The 24,758-nt window shown below is 37.2% G+C and overlaps 2 protein-coding genes across 6 annotated transcripts in view; one reads left to right on the top strand and one right to left on the bottom strand.

Moving 5' to 3' along the window:
• The first annotated feature begins 1,921 nt into the window (after nucleotides 1–1,921).
• LOC121657065 (phospholipase A and acyltransferase 4-like) lies at nucleotides 1,922–6,295 on the top strand. 4 transcript variants are annotated; one of them, XM_042012429.1, is made up of 5 exons: nucleotides 1,922–2,002; nucleotides 3,495–3,538; nucleotides 3,719–3,827; nucleotides 3,985–4,277; nucleotides 6,008–6,295. In XM_042012429.1, exons 2-5 carry the CDS (start codon nucleotides 3,536–3,538, stop codon nucleotides 6,101–6,103), a joined length of 501 nt encoding a protein of 166 aa, XP_041868363.1. In that variant the 5' UTR covers nucleotides 1,922–2,002; nucleotides 3,495–3,535; the 3' UTR covers nucleotides 6,104–6,295. The 4 variants fall into 4 exon arrangements, with proteins under 4 accessions (XP_041868363.1, XP_041868361.1, XP_041868364.1 ...); XM_042012427.1 differs by having other exon boundaries at nucleotides 1,966–2,002; nucleotides 3,495–3,575; XM_042012430.1 differs by lacking the exon at nucleotides 1,922–2,002 and adding an exon at nucleotides 3,172–3,250.
• Nucleotides 6,296–21,523: 15,228 nt separating this feature from the next.
• nt5c1aa (5'-nucleotidase, cytosolic IAa) overlaps nucleotides 21,524–24,758 on the bottom strand; it is a 29,815-nt gene continuing 26,580 nt past the window's right edge. For both annotated transcript variants that reach the window (XM_041967404.1, XM_041967405.1), the window contains one exon: nucleotides 21,524–24,508. In XM_041967404.1, the coding sequence (XP_041823338.1) occupies nucleotides 24,152–24,508 (357 nt within the window). In that variant the 3' untranslated portion in view covers nucleotides 21,524–24,151. The remainder of the gene's footprint in view (nucleotides 24,509–24,758) is intronic.

Below are 24,758 nucleotides of genomic sequence, written 5' to 3'. Positions count from 1 at the left end.
TGGTGGTAGTAGGAGTGGTAAGCTGCACTGCTTCACATTACTGAGGGTCTGTTCTGAGTAAAGAGACCCACTAAACCCAGTAGGTCTGATCCATACGAAACAGTTAGCAGTAAACATGCTAACAGTTAGCAGTGCTGTTTACAAAGTTATGATAAAGTGATGAAAACAGGTCAATAAAAAAGTTGTTTTATTACCACATTAGTTTGTCTGGTTACATTTATTAAGGCAGTTGATAGTGTCAGCATGTCCAGCTTGAGAACAGCTGGTTAGTAAGTAATGTACACTGGTTAGCTAGTTGTGCTCGCTGCTTAAAACGGCAGATGTTAGATAGTTCTTTTGAGTCTTCCTGACCTAAATCATCTTAAAAATGAGAAGATTATTTTTAATCATGATTCATCAACATTAACAGTGACTCAGCAGCTTTCTGGATTTCTGTATTAGCCTGTTTGTTATTAGTTGTGGGCTGATAGTCGGATACTTTGGGGTCCAAGTGTGTTGGAGGCAGCTTCTGTGTAGGGAAGCTACCTCCTGTAGGTAAGCTGTGTAAAAAGTAAAACCCTTTTTAAGATTTTCTTTTTATTATGTTAATACTGATGCAGCTGTTTGCCTCTTTACCAAAGTATCCAGTAATTGGACATGACCAAATTATGTTGTTTTTTTTTTTTTGTTTGTTTGTTTTGTTTTTTGTTTTGTTTTGTTCTTTAAAGAGAGAGAGAGAAAAAATCCCCATTCAACCTTTAGCTGAACCTGGTTGAGACAACATCTCCTGAAGAGCAGGCGGCAGACACAGAGACACTGTTTCTACACTTTGTTTAGGAGCAGTTTTCCCCTGATCCATCATCTCTCATGTCTGTTCTCTTTTCTTTTTCTCTATCAAACACACTGTAGGATGAAAGCTTCTCTAATATTCATTCTGCAGGGGTATCGTTTTATATTTTATTAATAAATTACAATATTGGAGGTATTTATGTGTCTTACTGCATGATTTTAGTGGTTTTAAGGTGTTGCACTGTTAATATTCACATTTAAGAGAGCACAAATATTTGTGGTGTGCATGATCGTATATGGACCAGTCCGGTCCAAAATGCAAGGGCTGTTTTTGTTGTTGTTGTTGTTTGTTTTTCTATTTGTCCTGCCCTGCCGTACAGTGACCAGAAAAACCTTCAGCTACAACAAAACCATTGTGTCATGCATTTCCCAAGTACAAACCATAACACTCTTAACATGATTAGGCTGAATTAGTTATTTTTACAACTAAGAATAAATCTTTGCTTAATTGTTGTTTGTCAAATTTGTCACCATCGCTATTGAAAATGAGTTCTTTACCAAGAGAAACATAGAGCCCCAGCCAATGTGGAGTTTGTGTATCCTGAAATAATTTCATATTTTAATACTGCTCTACTGCATTGTACATTGTTTTAGAACCACATATCCCTTTAGACAGTAAATACTGTAAAATCTATGTTCTGTGCTCTTTTTATTTAATCATACTTTTAATTATGTTGCCGCAAAAATTGAAAGGCGACATTGGAGATTATTAAATATGCCCATTGCTGTACAACAAATTGGGTGTTAGTACTTCATGCCTTTTAAATAATTTTTAGTGTTACCCAGGGAAAATTAACCACATCTGCTCATAATTAACTCCTGGTTTTAACAAAAAAATTCCCACCTGCATTAACTTACTGTAAGCCCAAAAAACAAACTCTTTTGATCAGTCAACAAATATTTAAAAATTAGGTTACACTTTCAGACTTTTTCCCACGATAGTCCCAGTCGGCTGAAAACAAAAGTTTAATATTTAAACCAGCTCAGACCCAACACCCGTCTATGTATGTACGTCTTTGCCATGACCAACATGGCGGACATTGACGTGTCGTGGCAGCGGACTGACGGAAGCCTACAAGACGAACTGAACACTTCACTACTTTCACTTCTGTGGAGTTCTTGCTGCCCTGCGTCACATTACCTGAATAACCGACCAGAGTACGGGAGATAAACGGTGAGTAAAAAGTTAACTAAAAACAAAGAAGTTTGTTCATTAAGCGAAGCTGTAGTCTGCTTAGTGAGTGTGTTAACAAAGTTAAAGTTTTACATCTGCTAGATGTAGCTCAGATTCGCTATAAATAAATAAAGCTGTTATAAACTATGTGGGCTCGGGGATTAAACTGAGCCGCTGCTGAAACATGTGATCTTAAACAAAAAACTTTTCTCACGACTTTCGGTTCTTAATAACTAAAACAATCATTTAAACAATGAAGACAATACTGGTTCTCATGCTGGTGTAGAATACCAGAAACTAACTCGTGCTTTAAAGAGCTCTTGGCCTCTGAAAGAAAAAAAAAAGGAAATCTTTGTTCACAAGACTTTAAATCTGCTGATAAACAGCTGGTTTTCCGATTTAGAAAAGGTGTAGGGGAATGTCAGTCAGCATGAGACACACAGCTATAGTATGATTGAATAAATAAATAAAAATATAAATCATATTGCACAGCTAATCCATTAAACAATATGTTACAGGTTAACGGTAAAGTTAACACTACAGGAGCATCATTAAAACTTGCAACGAACCAGCTGTTTATCTGCTCAGAGCAGGGGTGGGTCTGAATGTTTTCCGGTGGGGGGCCAGAGGAAACAGACTGGAGACACGGTGGATAAGTGTAAATGAGATCTTAAATATTAAAAAATAAAACAAGTAAATAAGTAAAATGGGAAAAAAGGTAACAATTTTAGGAAATAATAAACTGATGGTTACAACTAAAAACAACCAGCGGATAACAATTTTTTTTCATACACAGTTGTTTATCGGTTTATTTCCTGACTATTTAATGACTTTTACAGTTTGGACAAATGTTATCACAAAGGAGGCAGTTGATGAGATGATGCTTATTCTTTTGTTATATTAGTATAACTTCAACCTTTAATTCTCAACATGTTTCTTTTCTGCCAGACAAAAAAAAAAAAAAAAAGTATGAGGAATTTCCTGCCAGAGGGATTCAGGGGGTGGAACTAACCAGTGGAGTGGACACATCCACCTCACACTTTTTTTTATTTTATTTAATCACTACGTGGAAAGAACACACTGATTTTTTTCTCAGTGATGGCACAAATAAGTGGTTTTCCAACCTAGGGTCTCTGACCCCTCTAAGGTTTTTTTTTTTTTTTTTTTTTAATCATTTGGATGTTTTGTTTACATGGAAACAGCATTTTTAGAGTCTGGCAACATTAACTTCTGAAACCAGTTCCCAAAGTAAGCAAATGGCAGTCATCAAAATCAGCTATACTCCAATATTTTAATAGTTTAACCAATACTTCATATACATTTTAGTTTATAAACTTAAATATGCATTTTATTTATATCACAGGACTAGTATAAATTTTACATTATTATTTACATTATTTTTATTTTCTCACACCCTGCAGTGTCTCCAAGTACCCTAAGGGTAAAAACAGGTTACCAGACCTTTGGAGTCTAAGACTATTTTCTCTTGCAGGTATCATCGATCAAAGTTCTGCAGACTAAAGAAACACAGACATGGTTTGGAATTATGGTTTATTGCAGAGTTTCTCACTGTGTAAACATACATTCATATTCATATGATTTATTTGGAAACACATAATTTCACCAGCTTGGAACAACTGGTTTGATGAAAGTTTATTTCATTATTCCCAGTTTAGTTCAGTAAAGGTTAGAATCAGTTCTGTCTTCTGTTCACAGAATAAGAAAGATCCAGAGCTCGGGGATTTGATCGAGATCTACAGAGGAGCTTATAATCACTGGGCTGTTTATGTTGGTGATGGATATGTTGTTGACTTTGTGGAAACTGGTGAGTTCCTCCCGCCTCCTTTTACCCTCACACTAAATCCATCTTCAAACTTGTCCATGTTATCTGTTTGAAAACTTGTTGGGTTTCATGACATGTCCAGTTATTTACATGGTGGATGAGCTGGAACAAAACACTCTCTTTGCTCCTGTCCTTTAAGGGGGTGGTGGTGGAAGCTCCAGCAGTTCAGGCTCTAGTGGTGGACGCTTCTTGAACCTGGTTGGCTTGTCTACTCGTGGGAAAGTGAGAAAAGAGAAGTTGAGGGAAGTGGTGAATAATGACCCGTGGATTGTCAACAACAGCCTTGATGCTAAGTGCACACCTCGCAAACCTCATGAGATTGTAAGCGAGGCTCGTAAACTGGTGGGCAAGAAACTGCCGTACAACTTCATCACAAACAACTGTGAGCACTTTGCCAAAGACCTACGCTACGGGACGGCCGTGTCCGAGCAGGTAGTCCAACCATGTCTCTTATTAACATGTTAGACTCTGACAGGAGGTGGTGATGCTGGTGGAACTGGTTTGTTCAAGTGTGTGGCTTTTTATTTAATCCTGTACCAGGAAAAATAAAAAGACACACACACATCAAAATAAATCAAAATAAAAGATTGAGATTAGAAAACCTAAAGAGGATGTCTTTTTTTTATGTGTAAAGTTTGCTCAGAAGGAAGTTTGTGTTGCAATTTGATGGTTCAGTTGATTGTAGAAGATGTATGGACATCACCACTGTCAGCCAACTGGTTTGTGGACTTTCTAACCAGTTTAGTGTCTTCACTGTCTTGGTCTTTTGAAACTGTAGGCTGAAAGCTGAGAACTGCAGATACTTTCCCCCAGGATCAGCTTGTTCAATCGGAAACAAACCTTTCTTTATTCTCCATTTTACTCGGCATGGGTCTATAATTTACAAAACAGAAGCTCCTCTCTTATTAATTAAGACATGAAGATTACAGTAAAACCCAGAAAATCATCAAGAAAATGTTTACTGAGCTGATAAATAAAATTAAATGTAGCTTCTTCTTCACAGATTTTTTTCTTGGAGCCAGGGGTTGTCGCCCCCTACTGGTCATTAGATAGAAACGCAGGTTTAAGCCTTTGGACATCGTGTTTTCACAGCCTCGAGTTTATTTCACAGCTTGGGGAAATGACTTCTGTATTTGACTTAAGAAACTTTCTTAAATTTAAACTTGATTACTGTAAAGCTGAAAGTTATTTTCTGCTTATCTGTCACATCACTTTGTACTTTTCAGTTCAAAGAAAAATCAGACTGCATCTGATTCTAACTAACTCTTGCAGGGCAAGAAATAAATATACTGTATAAATAAATAAAACCCAGAAAGTAGGTTTAGTGTAAGTCAACCCGTCAGCATCAGCAGCATGTTACTTTTAAAAAGTAATTCATTTAGGGCTGTCAAAGTTAACATGGTAATGACACTTCTATGCAAATTCTGTGTCTTTGCCACTATGCTTTTTTAAACATGTGATTAATGCACACACCGTCTGCATAGTTTCAGGAAGTAAAGCAGAAATAATGTTGTGGTTCAGAAGCAGAAATGGACACAGAATGGGTCGTTTACACGGACAGTTTAGTTTTAAAGCTCTGCAAGATGGTTCTCTGGATAAGACTATGGTATGTTTTAATTACCGTTGATGTAAACAGATTTACCACCATATAGTACGTCGCATCTGAAATATTACCTGCTGTGCAGCACACACAGGATTCAAAGAGCCCTCCTCCTCCTACAAAGACGGTCCGTGATGGAGCTTCCAGCAGAGACGCTTTGATAATTCTACAAGCAGCAACCTTTCAACAGCTGATCTGGACATTATAAGCATAACAAGAGAGAGAATTTTATCAATGCTAGTCCTTTAAAATAAACTTGACTTGATTTTGGAAGATATTGTCACAGGGTGTTCACACCTAGGTCTCTGTCCTTTTACTGACTAATTGCTTCTGTTTTCAAAATGAAGTGTACATATATTAAGTCAGTTTCCAGGTAAATCCAAAGCAGCAAAACCAGAATGCAGCAGATTAATTTGAGTCAGTCATCACCGGGTGTTTTCACTAAGCTGAGGCTTCTGTTACTTGGATGGAATCATTTGAATTGAGTTTTCAATGACATAAATGTTGTGCTCATCATGCTCCCTGGTCTCTGTCTGAAAGATGTTTGTTTTCCTGTTTGCAGGTAGAGGAAGTAGAAAGAGATGGTGTGGCTGGAGCAGTCGCTGGTTTAACTAAGAGGTTTGTGATACGTAACGTGTTGGATGCCTACAAAAATTAAAATACATAAATGACAAGATTATAAATGGTGACTCCGTTTAAAATCCCTGTGTATTTTCAAGTCACGTCACAGTTTATTTTCATTCAATGTGTTCATTGATGGAAGTGTTCTTATGTTCCTCTGAGATATTGAGCTCTTTTCCTCTGACATTTCTTCATGAAGGTTTGGATAATAAAGAATATTTTGTGTGAATCTTGACATTTGTTATTCTTAAGAAGTATTGTCCTGATTAAAGTGCCCACTAAAAAACAAACAAACAAACAAACCAAAAAAAAAAAAACATGACTGATAAGTGTTTAGTGTGTGATAAAGGGCCGAACTGGAATTTGAAGTCAAACGAAGAAACAAAGGCTTTAAGGACCAGACGGACGGACAGTTCCTGCGGCAGTTACGTGCATAATTTGGTTCATTTTCAGGGAGCTTAGCTATCAAAGGGTGTCTGAAACTGACGTTGACTCACGGGAATGATCTAGCACTGCCCACCGGTGGAGGAATTGACTTAACCACTGCGATGCAAAAGACGTATCACAAACGCAACGGTTGAAACGGATGTCACTATTTACATACATAAGGGAGCATAAATGGGCCTTTAAGCAGCTGTGTGACCTGAGTAAACTTGAGAGTTTAGGTTTTAGGTGTTTAGATGCAGTTTATCTAAAAAGAGGCAGTATGTTGTTTCAGATTGAGACATCTGGTCCAAATCACTGTCAAAAGTCTGATTAGAAATCTCTTTGCTGCTAGTTGTGTTGTTTATCATTTATATGCATTTGTTTTATTAAATGTAATTCAGGATGAGAAAGACAATGGCAAAGCATCATATTGTCAGTTCTAAGATGATTACTGTGGACCTATTAATGAAGATGAAAAGAAATATTTTCTGAAGTAAACATAACATATGTCAAATATATGTCAGCAAATACAGGGCAAACAACTGAAATTACAGTTCTCTCAAACTTTGGTGTATGAAATACAAGAATGCAAGCTAATAAACAAAACAAGGACTATCACTAAGTAAATAAAACATAAGTAAAACATAAGTATAAACATAAGTAGACAAGGCAAATTACAGTCAGTACAATGCATGTTTACGGTTATAGTGCAAAAAAGAAGATTGAGTTCGCTTATGGTCTCTTAAAGTGATTAAGATGGCTGTGTGCTTCTTCCAAAGGGTGTAAATAGTTAAAGTGTTGACGGAGGGTGTCAGAGTCCAGGGTGTGTATCTGTGGAAGGGGAGCAGTGCAGGGAGAGAGTTCAGCGTCCTGACAGCCTGGTAAACGAAGCAGTCTCTCAGTCTGCTGGTCCTGGCCCGCAGGCTTCACAGTTTCCTTTCTGATGGCAGCAGTGTGATTGTTTTCTACTTTTTGTTTTGCTCTTCCTTTTTTATGTTTTATCTCTCCTTCTTTCCTCTGTCCACCTTCTTCTGTTGTTACTCCGGTTCAACGGTTATGAGTGAAATTGGTAAGAAGCACGTTTGTTTGATTTTTTTTTTTTTTCTTTTCTTTTTAAAAAAAATCTAAAATAAAATAAAAAGTAATGATTCAAGGGAAGCCCCATATCCAAATGGTTCTCTTAGGAAAGGTACTTTTCCTTCGCACAACACAGCAAGCAGACCATCATTCTGCTGTCATGATACTCACCAGAACAATGACTTCTTAAGACACTGGTCTTCATTTTAAGGCCTGGGATCAGCTCAGAGTCGTGGTGTTGATTCTGGCCTCAGTTTGAAAACAATTTCAGCTGATTGGCGGCTGGTTTATGCTTATCCTCAAACCTGTACATACACTGTGTATAAGGTCAAGAGTTCTGCAGACAGCCGTGTTTGTTACTCCCCTACAACAGTTTATTTGACTTTCAGCTGCCAGTGTCAATGTCAAGTTTATTTCTATAGCACATTTACACAGCCAAAGCCTCCAAAATGCTTTACACACATCAATAAAATATAAAAACACAGGGAAAACATACAAAAGTATTAAAAAGAAAAAAAATGAACAGGGTGCCTGTACTCAGCCAAAGGCCAAAGTAAACAAGTGCATCTTCAGCAAAGATTTAAAGGTGGACAAACCATCTGAAGACTGCACACTTAAAGGCAAAACATTCCACAGAAGTTTGAGCAGCTACTAAGAAGGCTCGGTCTCCTCTAGTTTTTAAGTTAGATCGAGAAACCTCTAAAACCATCTGACTGGCTGAAGGAAGGCCATACAGTGCAATGAGATCAGACTTGTATTCTGGGGCCAGCCCATTGAGATATTTAAAAGCAAATAAAAGAATCTTAAAATCAATCCTGTATTTGACTGCAAGCCAGTGGAATGAGGAAAGATCCAGAACTATGTGCTCATACTCTTTGTCCCAGTGAGGAGATAGGCGTTTGTATTTTGAACAACCTGCAGGTGTTGTCTTAAGAGTTGCACTAAATTCTGATCAAAGGTGGCACACTGTGTTTAGCAGAAAGTTCTGCATTCAGGCACCGGCTCCATTTACACTGTTTAAAAACTGCTGTTTTCATATTTCCTTTAAAGATTTTTTTTAAAATCTTGCACATGTACCTGCCAGCATGTCTATAGAATATTTAATTATTTTCCAATTATTTTATCAAATCAAATTTCAACTTCAGAGCACGTGCAATAATCATTTTACATTACATTTTTTTGAGAAGTGAGAACTGAGGCAAATATTGTGGATTATTGTGTACTCACCCATACTCTAAGGAACAGGATGCATAATTTAGAAGGTCTTGATCACAGCTTTACTAAGCAGAAGTCACTGCACATAGCTAGCTAACTCCAACTAAACTTTTAATTTTGATCATAAACAATAATCTGTATGCAGTAATCACATTAAGAGTTTACATTGTTTTAATAAGTAATCTGTTTAAGGGTGTTTCTGACAGAATGAGGCTAACTTTTCTTCTTTCTAACTGAGCTAATGTTTTCAGGTTTATGGTTCATACTGATTTAACCCGTAACTGCAATTCTTTTAATTTAAAATGATTAAAATCAGAAGTTCATTGTCAGTAGAAATACTGTAGGCCCAGAACATGCTAGCATAGAATTAGCACTGAGATACGCTAGCTAGCATGCTAGCTAATCTCAGTGTAAGAAACACTCACATATCCATGGCTAGTACATTTTATCTTTACACATTTAAATTTTTACATTAAAAATTCTTCATCTTCATATGTTTTTTTTAATAACCCCTCAAAAGTAGAAAAAAAGTGAAAATGAAAATGTTGAGTGTCACATAGAGATGAATCACATCTTAACTGATGGAACAGAAAATGTGTCTTTCCTCTCTCTGTAATAGTTGACTAATATAGACTCACACAGATTACTGTGGCTAATGTGTGCATTAAGGTTGTGGAAATATTATCTCTTTGAATCTTTTTGATATGCAGTGATTACAGTAGATGTATACTATACCAGAGCTGCCATCAACCCGGACTGAAATATCCGAGAGCAGACAACCTTTTCCTTTACCACTGAAGCAAAACCGACAGCATGTTTAACTGACACAAAAACTAAAGAAGAATAAAATCACTGCTGTCTAAAACTTTGGACTAATGGTGAAAAGTAGAGTCTAATTAGCTGAGAAATATGCCAGCACTGGCGCGGATAACTCCAGATGTTATTTTCTCACGTTGCTTACAGTTAAAGGAGGTGTTAATTGACTCCATACTTCACGCTGTCTTACACATTTTCCTAAAAAGTTGAAATAGGTTTGATTTTCTGACACCAAACATTTCCATTTTATATTGCAAAGTTTCAACCATGGTTACAGTCAACACTTTCCCACCAGTTCCCCTCACCTGAGATACTGGCATCTGCTTATCTTATGTAACTAGATAAGTTGGATGTTGCTATGGTAACTATGAGGAATACTTTTAATACCAATAAAAAGACCAGAGGAGTTGTCAAAGTGTAAAAATGTATTAATCTCAGTACATGAGTATCGTTAGCTTTGCTCATTTTATATGTCAACACCTACTTTGATTTTCTGTTTGGCTCATGGATTCCAAATGTGTCATCACATAAAAATATATGTATATATATATATATATATATATATATATATATATAGAGAGAGAGAGAGAGAGAGAGAGAGAGAGAAGGTCAACCAATTAAATTGAGTGCTTATTCAAAAGTAAATCCTTCCTGAAGTGCACTGACCTTTGACATCAACAAGATCCCAGTGTCCCTCCAACAGTTTAGTTTTAGTGAAAATACAAGATCATTGATTCAAATGACAGTTCGTCACACACATTGCCGCTACAGGCATTCAACCCACAGGAAGTGCCTAAAATCTAATATATCTCACCCAGATTTCTAACTGTGATGTCCCGTTGTTAATGACTATAATGAACACGAATGAACGATTTTAAAGCTTGGACAAGAAAATGTTGGCTAAGGACTCATGTAAACCCCATTATTATAAACAATTAATCAAGTAAAAACAGAATTGAATGATGTAATTATATAGATCTATAATGCGTTTGTAGTTAATATGAAAACAGTATAGTGAGATTTTTAAATGGCATTAAGTCCTTCATTATATCTCCGCGTATGGTTTCTAAAATACACAGTTTCGTATTGTTTGTCTTTTGAACATGTATAATAACACACTTACACTCACTGACCACTAATTGCTTGTTCAAACAAATAATCAACCAATCACATGGCAGCAACTCAATCATCTAGTCATGTAGATATGGTCAAGATGACTTGAATAAGCCAGCCCCTTTTCCACACCTGAAGTCATGCTTTAGGTGAGGAATGATATAATAATATAATGATATAAAGTCATGCATTACTGCTGACGCAGCTAATGCTAATGCTAAAGCTATTGCTATGGGATGAGCCTAAAAGCATTAACATCCAACAATGTACAAATGAGTCCCGTATTTTCTTTATTATAAGTGGGTGAAGTGCTCTGCCACGTACATTTGTGTAAACATTTCGTACTTCTCCCACCATCTCGGTATTGTCACTCTCAGGCTCGGAGTCTGGTTCAAACATAAATGGCTGAATTCTGTAAGCGGCTGCTAGGTCAGGTTTGCTCACTATCACTAAGCTGTTGGTGTTTTGGAGTCGGACGCACTGTGCATGTGCTGGGCCAGCCCCCCACCTACCGACATTGGCCTCCCAATCAACCAATCAGCACGCACCTCTTTAACATTAGTCATAAGCTTGCATGAACTCTCACGAGACAAAGTTGGGGTGTGAGCAAGCTTGATTTTTTTTTTAAATAAGCTTTCAAAAAATATTCAAAGACACATAGAGGGCAGTGGATACATTAACCTCCTGAGACCCGACAATTCCTTTTTGTCCTTTGTGAAGGACATGAGTCTCAGACCTCTAAGTGAAGCATTGATTATAGTATGTATGTGATTAATACTTTTCCTTTAAGAAAACATCTTGAACTCTCTTCTGATGCCCCTGTTGTGGGGGTGTGGCCAACACAGCACATGCAGTGTCTTTTCAAAATGGAGGGAATTTCAATTTTTACGTTTTTCATGTTTCTTCGTTTACTGTCTTAATCTTGTTAAGTGGTCATTAAATGAAAGGATGTTTTTAAAAACCCATACAAATAATAATACACTATTATAACTGCACCATTACAATGTGTATTAAGCAAGACATAATAAACATTGTTTTTGAAAAAAAATGTTGCAACATGTTTCTTGTGACCACAATACTTGAAATGTCATAAAAAGATTAAAAAAGAAAAACTTTTTTTCTCACGGGTCTCAGGAGGTTAAAAGACCAGGTGATGACACCTTTAAGAGACTGTAAATGTGGCATGGAGAAAAAAAAGAAAGAAAATAGCCAGTGAGCAGCAGTTGTCTGGACCTAAATGCATTGTTGATGTCAGAGGTCAGAGGAGAATGGGAAGAGTGGTCGGAGACGATAAAGACAACGGTAGCACAAATAAGCACTGGTTCCATCCAAGGTAGGCAGAATAGCATCTCTGAACACACAGCATGTCCAACCTTGAAGCAGATGGGCTACAGCAGCAGAAGACCACACTGGGTGCCTCCTGTCAACTAAAAACAGGAAACTGAGGCTACAATTCACACAGACTCACCAACACTGGACAATAGAAGATGGAGAAACGTTGCTGGTCTGATGAGTCTCCATTTCAGCTCCACATTAAGATGGTAGAGTCAGAATTTGGAGTAAACATGAAAGCATGGATCCATCCTGCCTCGCATCTGAATTTCAGTAATTATATTAAGACAGTTGTGAAGTCGGCCTATTATCACTTAATAGGATTAAAGGAGTGATGACTCAGCAGGATTTAGAAAAACTTGTCCATGCATTTATCTTTAGTAAACTGGACTACTGTCCTCACAGGTCTCCCTAAAAAGTCCATCAGACAGCTGCAGATAGTCCAGAAGACTGCTGCTCGAGTTCTCACTGAAACCAAGAAAGCAGATCATATAAGTCCAGTCCACACTGGCTTCCTGTCTGTCAAAGAATTGACTTCAAAATCCTGCTGTTGGCTTACAAAGCACTGAATGGTTTAGGACCAAAATGCATTCAGGATCTTCTGGTTGGCCATGAACCAACCAGATCCCTCAGGTCATCAGGGTCAGGTCTACTTTCTGTTCCCAGAGTCAGAACCAAACATGGAGAGGCAGCATTCAGCTTTTTTGCTCCTCACATGTGGAACAAACTCCCAGGAAACTGCAGGTCTGCTGAAACCCTCAGCAGTTTTAAATCAGGGTTAAAAACTTTTCTATTTGTGTCCTTTTATCAGAACAATTGTTAAATTCCCACACTGAAACTTTATTTTGTGCCTTTTATCTAGTTTATTTTAGGTCTTTCTTTTTTTCTTTGTGTTTTTATTTAATTTCATTTATTTCTTTTAAAGTTTGTTTTTAATGCACTTGTTATTGCTTCTTGCGCTGTCATGCTTTTATTGTTTTTTGTAACGCACTTTAAATTGTTTTGTACATGAAATATACAAATAAATATGCCTTGCCTTGCACGGCAGTGGTCATGACAATTGTTTCTCACTTTTAACGTTTTTCTAGTGGCTAAAATGTGCTGTTATACAAATCAGAAGGCCGAACATTTCCACTTGTTACACCAAGAAGAGCCGTCCAACAACAAGCTGATCTCAATTATCTCTCTGGATAGTTACTGTAACAACTGAATAACTAAAAGCCTGTTAATGGCTTAATATCACATGCTGTACTCTGACATAAAAACCAACTTTCAACTGAAAGATGAGCCTTAAATATGTTGAGCGATTCTTTGAAATTGATCTCTGTGGCTTTCAAAAACCAGCTCTTATATGTCCAAGGAACCAGAACAAAGAGAATATTCTGTAATTGCAGTGTATACGTCTCTGGTTTGGCTCATGATGCATTGGACAAGCATCCTCAAGATAGCTCATCACATCTTCTATTCCCTTTGATATCTCTTCATTCCCACCCCTCCTCTGTTGCCCTGTTGTTTCTTGCAGGCTCAGTTGAATATCCTGACAAAAGGAGAAAATATTACTTTGAACATGGGTCAGTCAGTTCACTGGATCACCCCCCACAACATGTCAATCACTTTTCACTGATGCAACTTGTACAAACTGCTTATACATCCAGTAAACGCACCAAACAGGAAACACATGAGGAATCTTAAGTAAGCTCAAAAGGAAACCCATAATTTTGTAACTTTAGAGACATCTGAGCTCTTTTCTGGCTTTTCCTGGTCTGTCCAACAGAATGAAAATTCTCCTCACGGCTACAATGAAATCTCAGAGCCTTTCACTTTAACGTAGTAATCAGCAAAAGCAGCAGCTGTCCCACACACTTCACACAGGTATTCAGGTTTGTTCTCCACACACATTAAATCATTAGTTTGTTTTTTCTGTGTAATGCTTTTTAGAAGTAGGATTAAAAGAATATAATTAAAAAAAACAACAATGCTGATGTTATGTATTTCTTTGAAGAGATTTCTTTTGTTGCCAGCACCTTCAGTTGTGTTCAAAGAGCCTGCATTGATTAGAAAGCAGGCCCTTTTTAAGAATTCTGCTTTGCATAAATGAAGCATAGCTGGAAAGAAAAGCAGTGATTACACAGCAAATACAACTGCTGCAGTGGTTATAGCTCACATTTGATTTCAGGACATTTGTTTTAATAATTTAAAGCATAATTTTAATGATCTCTGAACTTAAAGTTGCTGTCTGCTTTTTATTATGCGAGTTACAGTTTAAAGAAACAGTCTGACATTTCAAGAGGTTTTTGCTCTAAACAGAGTTGCACATCTTGATATAATGAGTGGGAGCAGCGGAAAAGAGGCCATAAGATGACAGCTGTGGAATGCAATGCGACGTCTTTGTGTGCAAGCTAATCAACTACTGACAGGAGCTTAAAATGCCATATCATTATGTGGATTTTTTAACAAATTAGGGAAAGAAAGGAGAAAGAAATTAAGATGGTTATAGTTAACAGCGTTCATACAATTATAAAGCTGTTTTGTATAAAGATGTTTCATTCTGGATCAGACGGAATAGCAGAGTTTGTTTCCATACTGTCTACCTTGTGTTGGGGAAACACTTGAAAGATCTGTCCCAGATGAGAAAGCTTATCAATGCTGAGGCTGTAACGTCAAAGTTATATAGTTGTTTGACTTTTCAAACATTTAAAAGCACATCTCTGCGCTGCCTGTCTCATCGGGCACATGCAGGCAAGTCTCAACACTGTCTGCTCCTCTGCAGGATAGAAGAGTTTTGAAGACAAAGGAAAGTGCTGAGTCCCTCTTGTCTGTGCATCACAAGCAAAAACTGAAACATGAAACATCATCCCATCACAACTGTACAGTATTAATTGGATTTAATACACAATTAATCCTTTTGATTCTCAGTAAAGTTACCACATATTTTAAACCAAAACAGAGGCAGTTGTTTTAGTTGCATGAAGTTATTCAGGGGGTTTGGTTTCGCTTGAGTAAAATGCAACATGAATGCAAACCAAAGCAAAGCAATCCCCGGACTACCCTGGTGTGAATGTGCCCTAAGTTTACAAAATGTAAGTGTTATTAGAGCTGAGCAGCAGTCTGAAAATGCATTGATAGTTACCATAGATTAACAAATAGTTTTAACTGGTCTTGTTTTAGCTAGATTTGTTCCACCCTCTGACAACCGAAACAGAAAAATATTTAAATGGGAGCAGCTTTGTTGTGGTGGTGTCCTTTACATCTTTTACATACAACAGATGCAGGAAACTGGTACAAAGCAAAATAAAAAGGCAAGATGGATGCTATGAATATGGTAACCAGTGTGTAGTGTGTGTATATAGTAACATTTAACAGCATTTTCTATTAATTTGAGTTGTATTCTGTTAAGGAAAGTTTGTAACGCTGGCTGCATCACAATGACAAAAACTCTGCTACTGTCCTTATTGTAATGTAAATAAAAACACTGGGTACGTCATGTCACAAAATACAAATCCATAGATTATTTTTTGTGAGTATAATTTCATGTAAAAATATTAAATGATTTAATTTTTGCTTATATATTAGGCTTAAAATTAGCGTAAGAAATCTCTAAAGCCTTCAGTATCAGTTTTGTCTAAATCATGTGGTTCAGTTGAGACTGTAGAGCCACCAAGCACAGACATGGTGAGACAAGGCTGGTTGAGCTTAGCTCTGCTCACATCTTCTATCAGGAAGAATCCATCCATGTGATGAGGCTTTGTGGAGTAAAACATCTCTGCCAGCTGTCTGCTCACTATCTCTAATAGTTTTCCCTCCTTCATCTCTTCAGCCCATCTTTTTGCTCCCTCTTCTATCCCTTTTATCCCTGAGGATCTGTCAGTGCTTAGCAACATGCGTTCAGCCAAGTGTTTGAGATGTGAGTCTACACACAATTCATGTGAGACGTCTTGCACACAAAGACTTGTGTGTTTTGAAATGCCCATGCCAGGCAGAGTTCATGAAACAGTGCACCGCAGTATGTTCTGGATAAAAGTAAATTTATTATTTTCAGAATACTTTAATTCATATGATGTAATCCTATGCATTGTTTTTCCTGTTCCTTTCTGAACATTTTCTGTTTGTTTTTATGTTTTCTTTCCTCTTGTTCTGCATGAGTACAGTTACCTACATTTTCTCTGGGTTACTCATTTACTTGATGTACACACATACACTCAAGTGCAAACAGATACTAGAATATTCTTGCTGCAGTTTCTCTTTTTTTCTTTTGAGAGATAGCCTTAATCTGTTGCTATGGATACCAGCATTGGGGATAACTCCGTCTGCAAGGGAACTTTTAGGCACTTAAATCCCATATGCTCACTTGGAGCAGTTTAGGTGATTACACTGTTTGCTGATTATACATTTAACGCCCCTGCTGCAGGTTTGACTCAGTGCCACTGTCCTGCACATACTGACCAGTTTCTGTATCAACTCCCATTTATGATTTTCATGGTCATTATGCAGTGAAGAAGACACCCTGTATGAATACCAAGAGTTTTTTTTTGTTGTTGTTTGTTTTGTTTTTTTTTTTGCTTTTTTTTTTTACAGACAAATTTTCCTTCTGAATGGTTGTTTGTCTCTCTCTGTGTTGGCCCTGCGATGGACTGGTGACCTGTCCAGGGTGTACCCTGCCTCTCAGCTGTTAAAGGCTCCAACTTCCCCGCGATCCTTGATGGACAAAGCTGTACAGATAATGGATGGATGGATGATCTTAATACCCAAACTTATCCAAGCAACTAATAACAAAAAGGACTTTTTTTAAGTAAAGTGGAGCCTGTTCTCACATTTGTTTTGGTATTTTTTTTAGTAGTAAGAGGATAAAAACCTTCCCTGTACCATTACTTGGGACTGCTAGTGGATGCAGCTACCTGTAAGAACTGAGGGGAAAAAATTGAGAAGGTGCACAGAAACTGCACCAAAAAAAGAAAAAAAAAAGATGCTACCAAATGTCCAAAACACATTGGCCTGTTTGCCACAGCAGGACCTTCATCAGCTGCCATAGATGATGATGATAGTGGTAGACGCTGAGGTAACATGCCCTTTCTCATCTCACATTATTGAGTTCTGTTCTGAGTTAAAAGACCCATTAAACCCAGTGAGTCTGATCCATATGGGCCAGATAGCAGTGAACATGTGAGCTTTTTATGAAGTTATGATGAAGTGATGAAAAACATCAGTAAAACATGTTTTATTTCCACCATAGTTTGATGTCAGTGTTTCCACCAGGAGAACAGCTGGTTACCTGGTGTTGCTCACTGGTTAAAGCAGTAGATGTTAAATTGAGTTATTTTATGTCTTCTTAACTGACTAATCAGTGGGTGGCGTTGCTCAGTAGGTAGAGTGGTTGTCTTGTAGCCCGAGGGTTGCCAGGTTGACCCTCAGCCTGTCGAGCTCATGTCGAGGTGTCCCTGAGCAAGCCACCGAACCCCAAATTCTTCCAAATGCTTCTGATCAGTCGTGGTTGAGCGCCTTGCATGGCAGCTTCTGCCATCAGTGTGTGATTGTGATATATAATGTAAAGGGCTATATAGATACAGACCATTTATTATCTTAAACGTGAGGTTTTAACCATCATTCATCAACATTAACATGGAGTCAGCGAATTTCAGGTTTTCTTTATCAGTTATTAGCTGTGTGCTGATAGTCGGATACTTTTGGGTGAGAATGCCTTAGAAACAGCTTCTGTGTGGGTTTTTATGAATAATATACAGAAGTAACACTTTTTAACATAGTTTATTTATGTTTTTGTCCACTGATGAAGCTATTTGTGTCTAGTCCTAGACCTGATTGAAGGATTATGTTCCAATCAATCAATCTGTTGTTTAACCTGGTTGAGATAACATCTCACAGTTTCTACTATTAGTCCAGGAACAGGTTTTATCTGATCCATCATTTCTCATGTCCGTTCTTTCTCCATCAGACACAAAGTAGGATGAACGCTGCTCTAATATTCATCATTGTGCTCGAGTTTAGACATTATATTACAAATGAAACTATTTGGAAGTGTTATATGTGTTCGCTGCCACTGATTCTCTGCTAACTCCCTGCATGGTGTTTGAGTTGCACAGCTGATATTCAAAGATTTGTGATATTCATGATATGGGCTGGTCAGGGCCAAAATACCAGGGCTGATTTGAGCCCCTGCATTTTACCCTAAACTTAACCAACTGGAATGCTTTTTGTAATTACATGAAATGACATACAAATGACACAAAATCATGTTACTGGGTTAAACAGGACTTTGTCTAGTTTTCAACACAGTGTGAGTTGTTTATTTTGTTTTAATTTCATTGTTTCAACTTATAACTTTTACTTTTAAGGCTTTTATTTGTGTCTCCTCCTAATATATATTCTTATTTATTTTCTAAATATTTTATTTCTAGAGTATTTTATTCCGATGTTCAGCACTTTGGTTAGTGGTTGCTGTTTGTCAAGTCCTTATAAATAATGTTGCCTGGGTTTGGCTTGTGTTCGTTAAAACTGAATTGGGTGCCATATTTATATTTCTTTTATATTTTTAAAGAAAAATTATAAATACATATTGTAATAGCTCTGGGTTGTGTCTAGTAGTAAAAGTAACTCAAAATAATGCCTAAAATACCATAAACTCATTCAAACACAGTGCATTTGAATGTTTTTTGGTTTGAAAACATGAATAAATAAGAAACCATTGTGCAATTTTACCAAAAGTCCATCCACTGTCAGCAAGGGAACCAACAGCTGCACATGCTGCAAGGCACTGTCTGATGACATCATTGACATGACACAACTGAGGCTGTTGATGTATTTTACATCCAATTTCAGTCACCGGTTGGCAGCGGTAATGCGTCGCTACAAAGTTTTTTCCAACCGCCCAACATGCCCTAAACATTCACATATAGTCTTTCTTCAAGAGCTTGCTCAATTTCTACAGTTGAAACTGTTTGTTCGTCTGCGTCAAGCATAACTGGGCCTTCACTCTGACCTGTTTGAAGTTACACGTATTTTAACGTCTAGTGTTAATTATCATTAATCAAATATATTATTTTTCATAACTGTAACACTTTCAATCATCTAAACCTGCCCAGGTTGTTATATATTTCTGTTGTTGCTAAGATAACATCAGCTTGAGAATGTAGGTTTTTGTTTATTTACTGTACAATGATACAAATGTACCTTCTTGATTTAAAAGTTTCACAGCTCCACATGGAGATGGCGCATTCATTCTCTGGATAAATTGCTGTGGTTATTGGTTTTATATTGAACTCTGTTACAACATACCTTAAAGGGACATTAATCAATGGTTAATTTAAAATCAGAACAGAGTTCATTTTCAAATGATTGGGCTCAAATAACCATTTATGCATGGAGTGTGTTCTAGAAAAACATATTAGTAAAATCGTATTGTTTAAGGTTAGAAAATGATCATGGTAATAGATAAAATACCTTCTTTTTACAATGCTACCAGCACCCATGTATGTGACATTTTTACATTATTATATGCACAACCTCTAGAGGTCACATATTTTGCCAAAAAAAACACAATAATTTAGTTTTGATGCCACAGCCTTGAGCTCACTTGTTAATTATTCTGCTATCTCCAGATCGCAATACTTGTTTACATATTATAAATAAATTTTTTATCATTATTTTAAGAAACTGGTCTTTTGTTTTCTGTACAGTAACTAGTTATTATAACATAACAAGATTTGTTTTTAAGGGAACATAAAATGATCAACTTAAACTTGGAAATGAGTAAATACAAACAAACCTATTTGATTATTCATGCAACTGGACAGAATCCATAAGAGTTTATTAAGGCATGCAAGTGTTATTTGCTTTCTGGGCACAGAAAAAAAAAACTTTGTCATCATTAAAAAAAGACAACAACAATTAAACTGAGACAAAAAACAAGAAAAGATAACTAGGTAGTTAACTCTACTTCAAGACAATAATGTTAAAAGGATTTTCAGACATGGCTGCTCTTGGTTTCCATATATATGCTTGTAGGCGCATACCAACATGTTTTTGAGTCTCTTATCTCTGCAGACTTTTCAGCCTTGTCAGGAGCAAATGCTGAAAGGACAAAGACAAAAAATGGTGTGTTGCAAGACACAAAACATATTTTGTGGACTTGTCTCACACTGTCGAGGCCTCACTAGTCTGATCAGCCTCTCTGCTAAGTCCACAGTGAGTTACCCATCTTTTCCCTCCATGGGGGGCACTTGGCTTTGTAACAAAGAAGGAAAACAACACTCTTCTTATGTGCGTGTTTGTTATAAGTGCTGCTTTTCTCTCCATCTGTCTCTCTTCACTCTGATGCATTTTTTTTCCTCTTGCTGTCATACTCTATTGTGTTGTTTTTCAGCCCTGATAAAGGCTGACTGCAGCCCCCCCATTCACCCTCCCCACTGTAGGTCACATCTGGCTGTAAGACTGCTTACTCCCACATCTGGCCACCCGAAGCTGATCGTACATTTCTATACATCCAACTACCTCCCTCACTCTGTTTATTTCTCTTCTTTAAACTGTTGCACCTGCATAATATCCCATCTTGACCCTCAGACCCCAATTTCACTCAAATCAAAATGTCTCAAAACACTTTCTCTTTATACTTGACTTGAGCACCTTCCAGCAGTTATATACTAACTGGGAAATGGTTGGCAGGTTAATACAGTCATTTCAGTCCCCTGGGCAGTCTTAATCTGGCACGACGAAGCAAAGAACCACCCTCTTTCACCCTCCTCCATTTATGCTGATAGTTATTGTCTGTTTGTGGATGCAGCTGGCAGCATGCACGTGTGTCATTATAAACTGAGTGTAAACGGTCTTTGCAGATTTCACCAGCTGGCCGTACCTTATCTAGCTGCTGCTGTTCTCTGCAGTAGGTTACCAGAAAGGTCATTAAACTGCTATTTTGGTACTTATAAAGTCAGCATTAATATGATGCCATCAGTCTCAGTAGCCAATCCCTGTGCTGCTGCTTAAAGTACTGCCACGGAGTTCTTTGCTGGTTGTTTGGGCTTTTAGGTTTTTATGATCCAGTTCATCTAGAAATTGTAAAGTTACTGATATTAACACATTTATCATAGAAATGTGAATAGGGGAAAGTAAGTGTGAGTAGTAATACAACTCTGCTCACTTTAATGATTTATGGATTAGCATGAAAAGATAAAGGTTGTGTTTAGTAGAAAGGGATTAATGTAAATGGGGAAAAAGATAAAAAAGAAGCAATGGAACCATAAAGAAAATGTCAAAAATTGTGATTAATGGCATATTAAGCAGTTGACTCAAAGTCAAGTGATCATTTCCCCCCATTGTCATGCCTGTGTAGTGTAGGTCAGTAGTAATAGCAGGTTCTTTCTCATTGCATTGCTGCCACCCCATGGTGGATGGAAAGAGTGCACACCAGTTAACCACACCGCATAGATTTAATTCTTTGCTAATTCATCAATAAATCATGCAAGCACTGCAGTTTTAATCTTTATTGAGTCCATGTACATTTTTCCTACTGCAAAGCCATTAATAAATAAACAAAAGCAGAAAAAATGTTCAAACTTTGTTGAATGTTGCCATAAATTCTAGGCTGCCCTGATTAATTCACCATACTGAAACTTCCCCTTCCAATAGTTCAGACACTGATTTATTGATTATGTGTTTTGACTATGAGGTCAAACACATGGTTTATCGTCCCTGAAGTCTGTGATCCAAGGCTGATGAGCCGTAAAGAAGCATCAGCGTCTGGAAGCTGTGACAGACAGATGTGAAATGGACTGACATTTTCTAAAAGCCCTTTTGGCCATTTTGTCAATGAAAGACTACTATTTTTTTTTTTTTTTTTTTTTTTTTTGTTAACTGAAATGAAGTTTGACTGAAATAAGATACAGATTGTCAGCCAATTATCAGAATATCTCTTTGACTTTCCAAATTTGAGACCAGACTGGACAAAAATAATCTGGAAAGAGTTGTCACCATGTGTCCACATCTGGTCTAAAATAACTTAGTCTCTTCTCAATGGCTATGGGAGGCAGAGGCTTTGCTGCCATTTGTCCACTTGTATCACAATATGTTGAAATACTTTTTTTTTTTTTTCAAATTGATAGTTCTCTACAGAAGAGTTTTAGGGCCACTGAAGAAAAAACTCTACTCCAGGTTTAATTAATAGAATATTGACACATTATAGTTATTACTAGTGCTTTATTATACTCTAAACCTTTAAATATATCACTGTCCTCTAAATAGGGGCAACAATCTAAAAGTAATTTTGAATTGTTTTAAGAGGGTAGTTGGAAAGGTTTGTAAGGACGTAACGAGCATCTGCAGTAGGGAAACTTTGGAAAAGTGCTTCAGATAATTTTCTGTCTAATGTGCTCTCATATATGTAATATACATCACAATAAGGTATAACATAAAATATTACTTCATTATCAGGACTGGCAATTCAAAACAAGGCCACATAAGTAAAAAATGTCATTATTGGCTGCTTATCTGTTAGTCACCCTTTTGCTCTCATTTATTTACATAAATCCCAGTTAGTCTGACAACAACCGAGGATCACTCTGGATGTTATGGTTACAAGGAACTGTGGGAATTATCCACATTCTTTTTTATACATATTGTCCTGTCAATATACAAAAGAAGAGCATGAAGGAAGAATTGGAGGTGCTTTTCTTAGCTTTTATAGAATTTTAGTTAGCTCTTGACTCACTTGCTTCAAGGTCATTACTCCAAGGTTCCTAAGCAAAAAAGACTATTGGATCAGGTCATAAGTCTTAACCAAGCTTGTAAAAGTAACTTGACTGATTACATGTCAAGAACAGTGTTGATTATATTCTGTTCTTTAAACCACTGGAGCCTAATGATCAGACTTTTCCCTCCAGTTTCCTTCGTTTTTAAGAAAACTAGCCTTAGCTCATCTTTGAGAGCTCTGAAATGAACATGTTAGCATGGCAAAGCATGTTAACATGGTCAAACAGGCTAAGTTATTACTTGTTGGAAATTAGTTTAGTTGTTTTCAGTGGTTTTTTTTAAATGAATTCAAGTAAATTAAAGGTAACCAGTAAAATCTAACAAGGAAATAAGGAAGAAGAATACATGTAAAATACTAAGAAGATAAAGCTTATCATGCTAACGTTAGTTTGTACAGATGATGCTATAAAGAGGAAATCGAGCTTCTAAAGTGCTCTATCATGTTCACACTTAAACATGTACATTTCTGAACACCACAAAGTTTTCATCAAAACAAATAGTATTGTAATTTTCTAAGATACAACAAAACTCCCTGCAAGGAAGGTTGTATTGTGACTGCAGGTAAGAGGCTCACAAGTGTTCACAAGTATATCAAGAAATCAGGTTGATGATTCAGATCCTGCCGGGTATAGGTTTAAAATTGTCAGAGCGTTGTGAAAACAGTAACGTGCCAACGGACATTCCAGAGAGGTATAATCCCATTCCTAAGGCACACAACGGAAACTTATAGCTTGTAAGAGAAGTTAGTATACAGTGCACAGATTTTTATATATATATATATATATATATATATATATATATGTATATATATATACATATATATATAGTTTTTACATTTCTTTTAAGTAAAACTACAAAATAACTAAAAGTAAAATTACATTTAACTCTCGTGCTACAGTACATCACCATAAATTTCTGCCTTTTGCTTATAGCTAACCTTTTGACAACATACAGTGCAATGGCTCGTTTGAGCAGGAGTCACTTAACTCAGCATACTCCAGTGATGCAGCACTGAAGAGGTCTTCTTATTAAACACTAGAGGCACTGAGAAAAATACTCAGTTCACCATGGCAATCGAGTGCTTGTAAAAGTTCCATTAAGAGCAATATTTGATACAGCTTACCAGAAAAAAGTAGACTAAGGCCTTTAAGCGTGTACCTGATCGTCATGTTGGCATTCAGGTCATCTCAGGTTCGGTTCCAGACCTCTACATGACCCTTACGCATTTTCAAACATTTAACAGTATAAGTTAATCTTTTCATTTTAACAGAAACCTTCTCCTCCTCTTAAAGATGTTTCCCAATCATTTCTTTCGTGTCACTAACATCTAAAGTCCTGATTTTTTATTTTTTTATTTCCCCTCAGTGGTTTTCTGTTTGGTGTTATGTTTCTGTGCAATGCCGTAGGGAACATGGGCAGCGATGGTACCCATCTCCGCTGCTCCCTCCACATGAAACATCTGATCATCAAAGTAGATGTGTGGCCTGATCTTCTCCAGCATGGGGCCCTTTGGTGCACCTGCAAGGAACAGTGCCTCGTCGATCTCCAAACCCCAGGCCCTGAGCGTCTTCAGTGCCCGAATCCCAGAGCTCGCTGCACTTCGGGCTGTGACCAGGAAGGTGCGGATGGGGCAGTCCAGGCGTTGGCCTTTAGCATAAAACTTTTTCTGGAGCTTTCCCAGAACCTCCAGGAAGCCCTTTAAGGGACCCTGCACAGAGAAAGAGCCAATGAGATTGTTTTCTGTTTAAATGTTTTCTCCTGTGTATTTTATGCCTTGATTATCAGCTGTTGTTCTTGTGACACTGATTGCACAGCAGCACAGACGCCTGAACAGCAAATTTAATAAATTGCCGCTTGTCTGTTGCAATGACAGACCTAATGACAGCCTGAAACTCAAAGCCCACTGAAGCTATCTATCATATAATTTTATTTTACATAATATATTCATGGAATAATGA

This window comes from Melanotaenia boesemani, chromosome 17 (genome assembly GCF_017639745.1).
Source record: "Melanotaenia boesemani isolate fMelBoe1 chromosome 17, fMelBoe1.pri, whole genome shotgun sequence".
NCBI lineage: Eukaryota > Metazoa > Chordata > Actinopteri > Atheriniformes > Melanotaeniidae > Melanotaenia > Melanotaenia boesemani.
The sequence above is the reverse complement of the archived record's forward strand: the minus strand, read 5'-3'. Positions and strand labels throughout refer to the sequence as shown.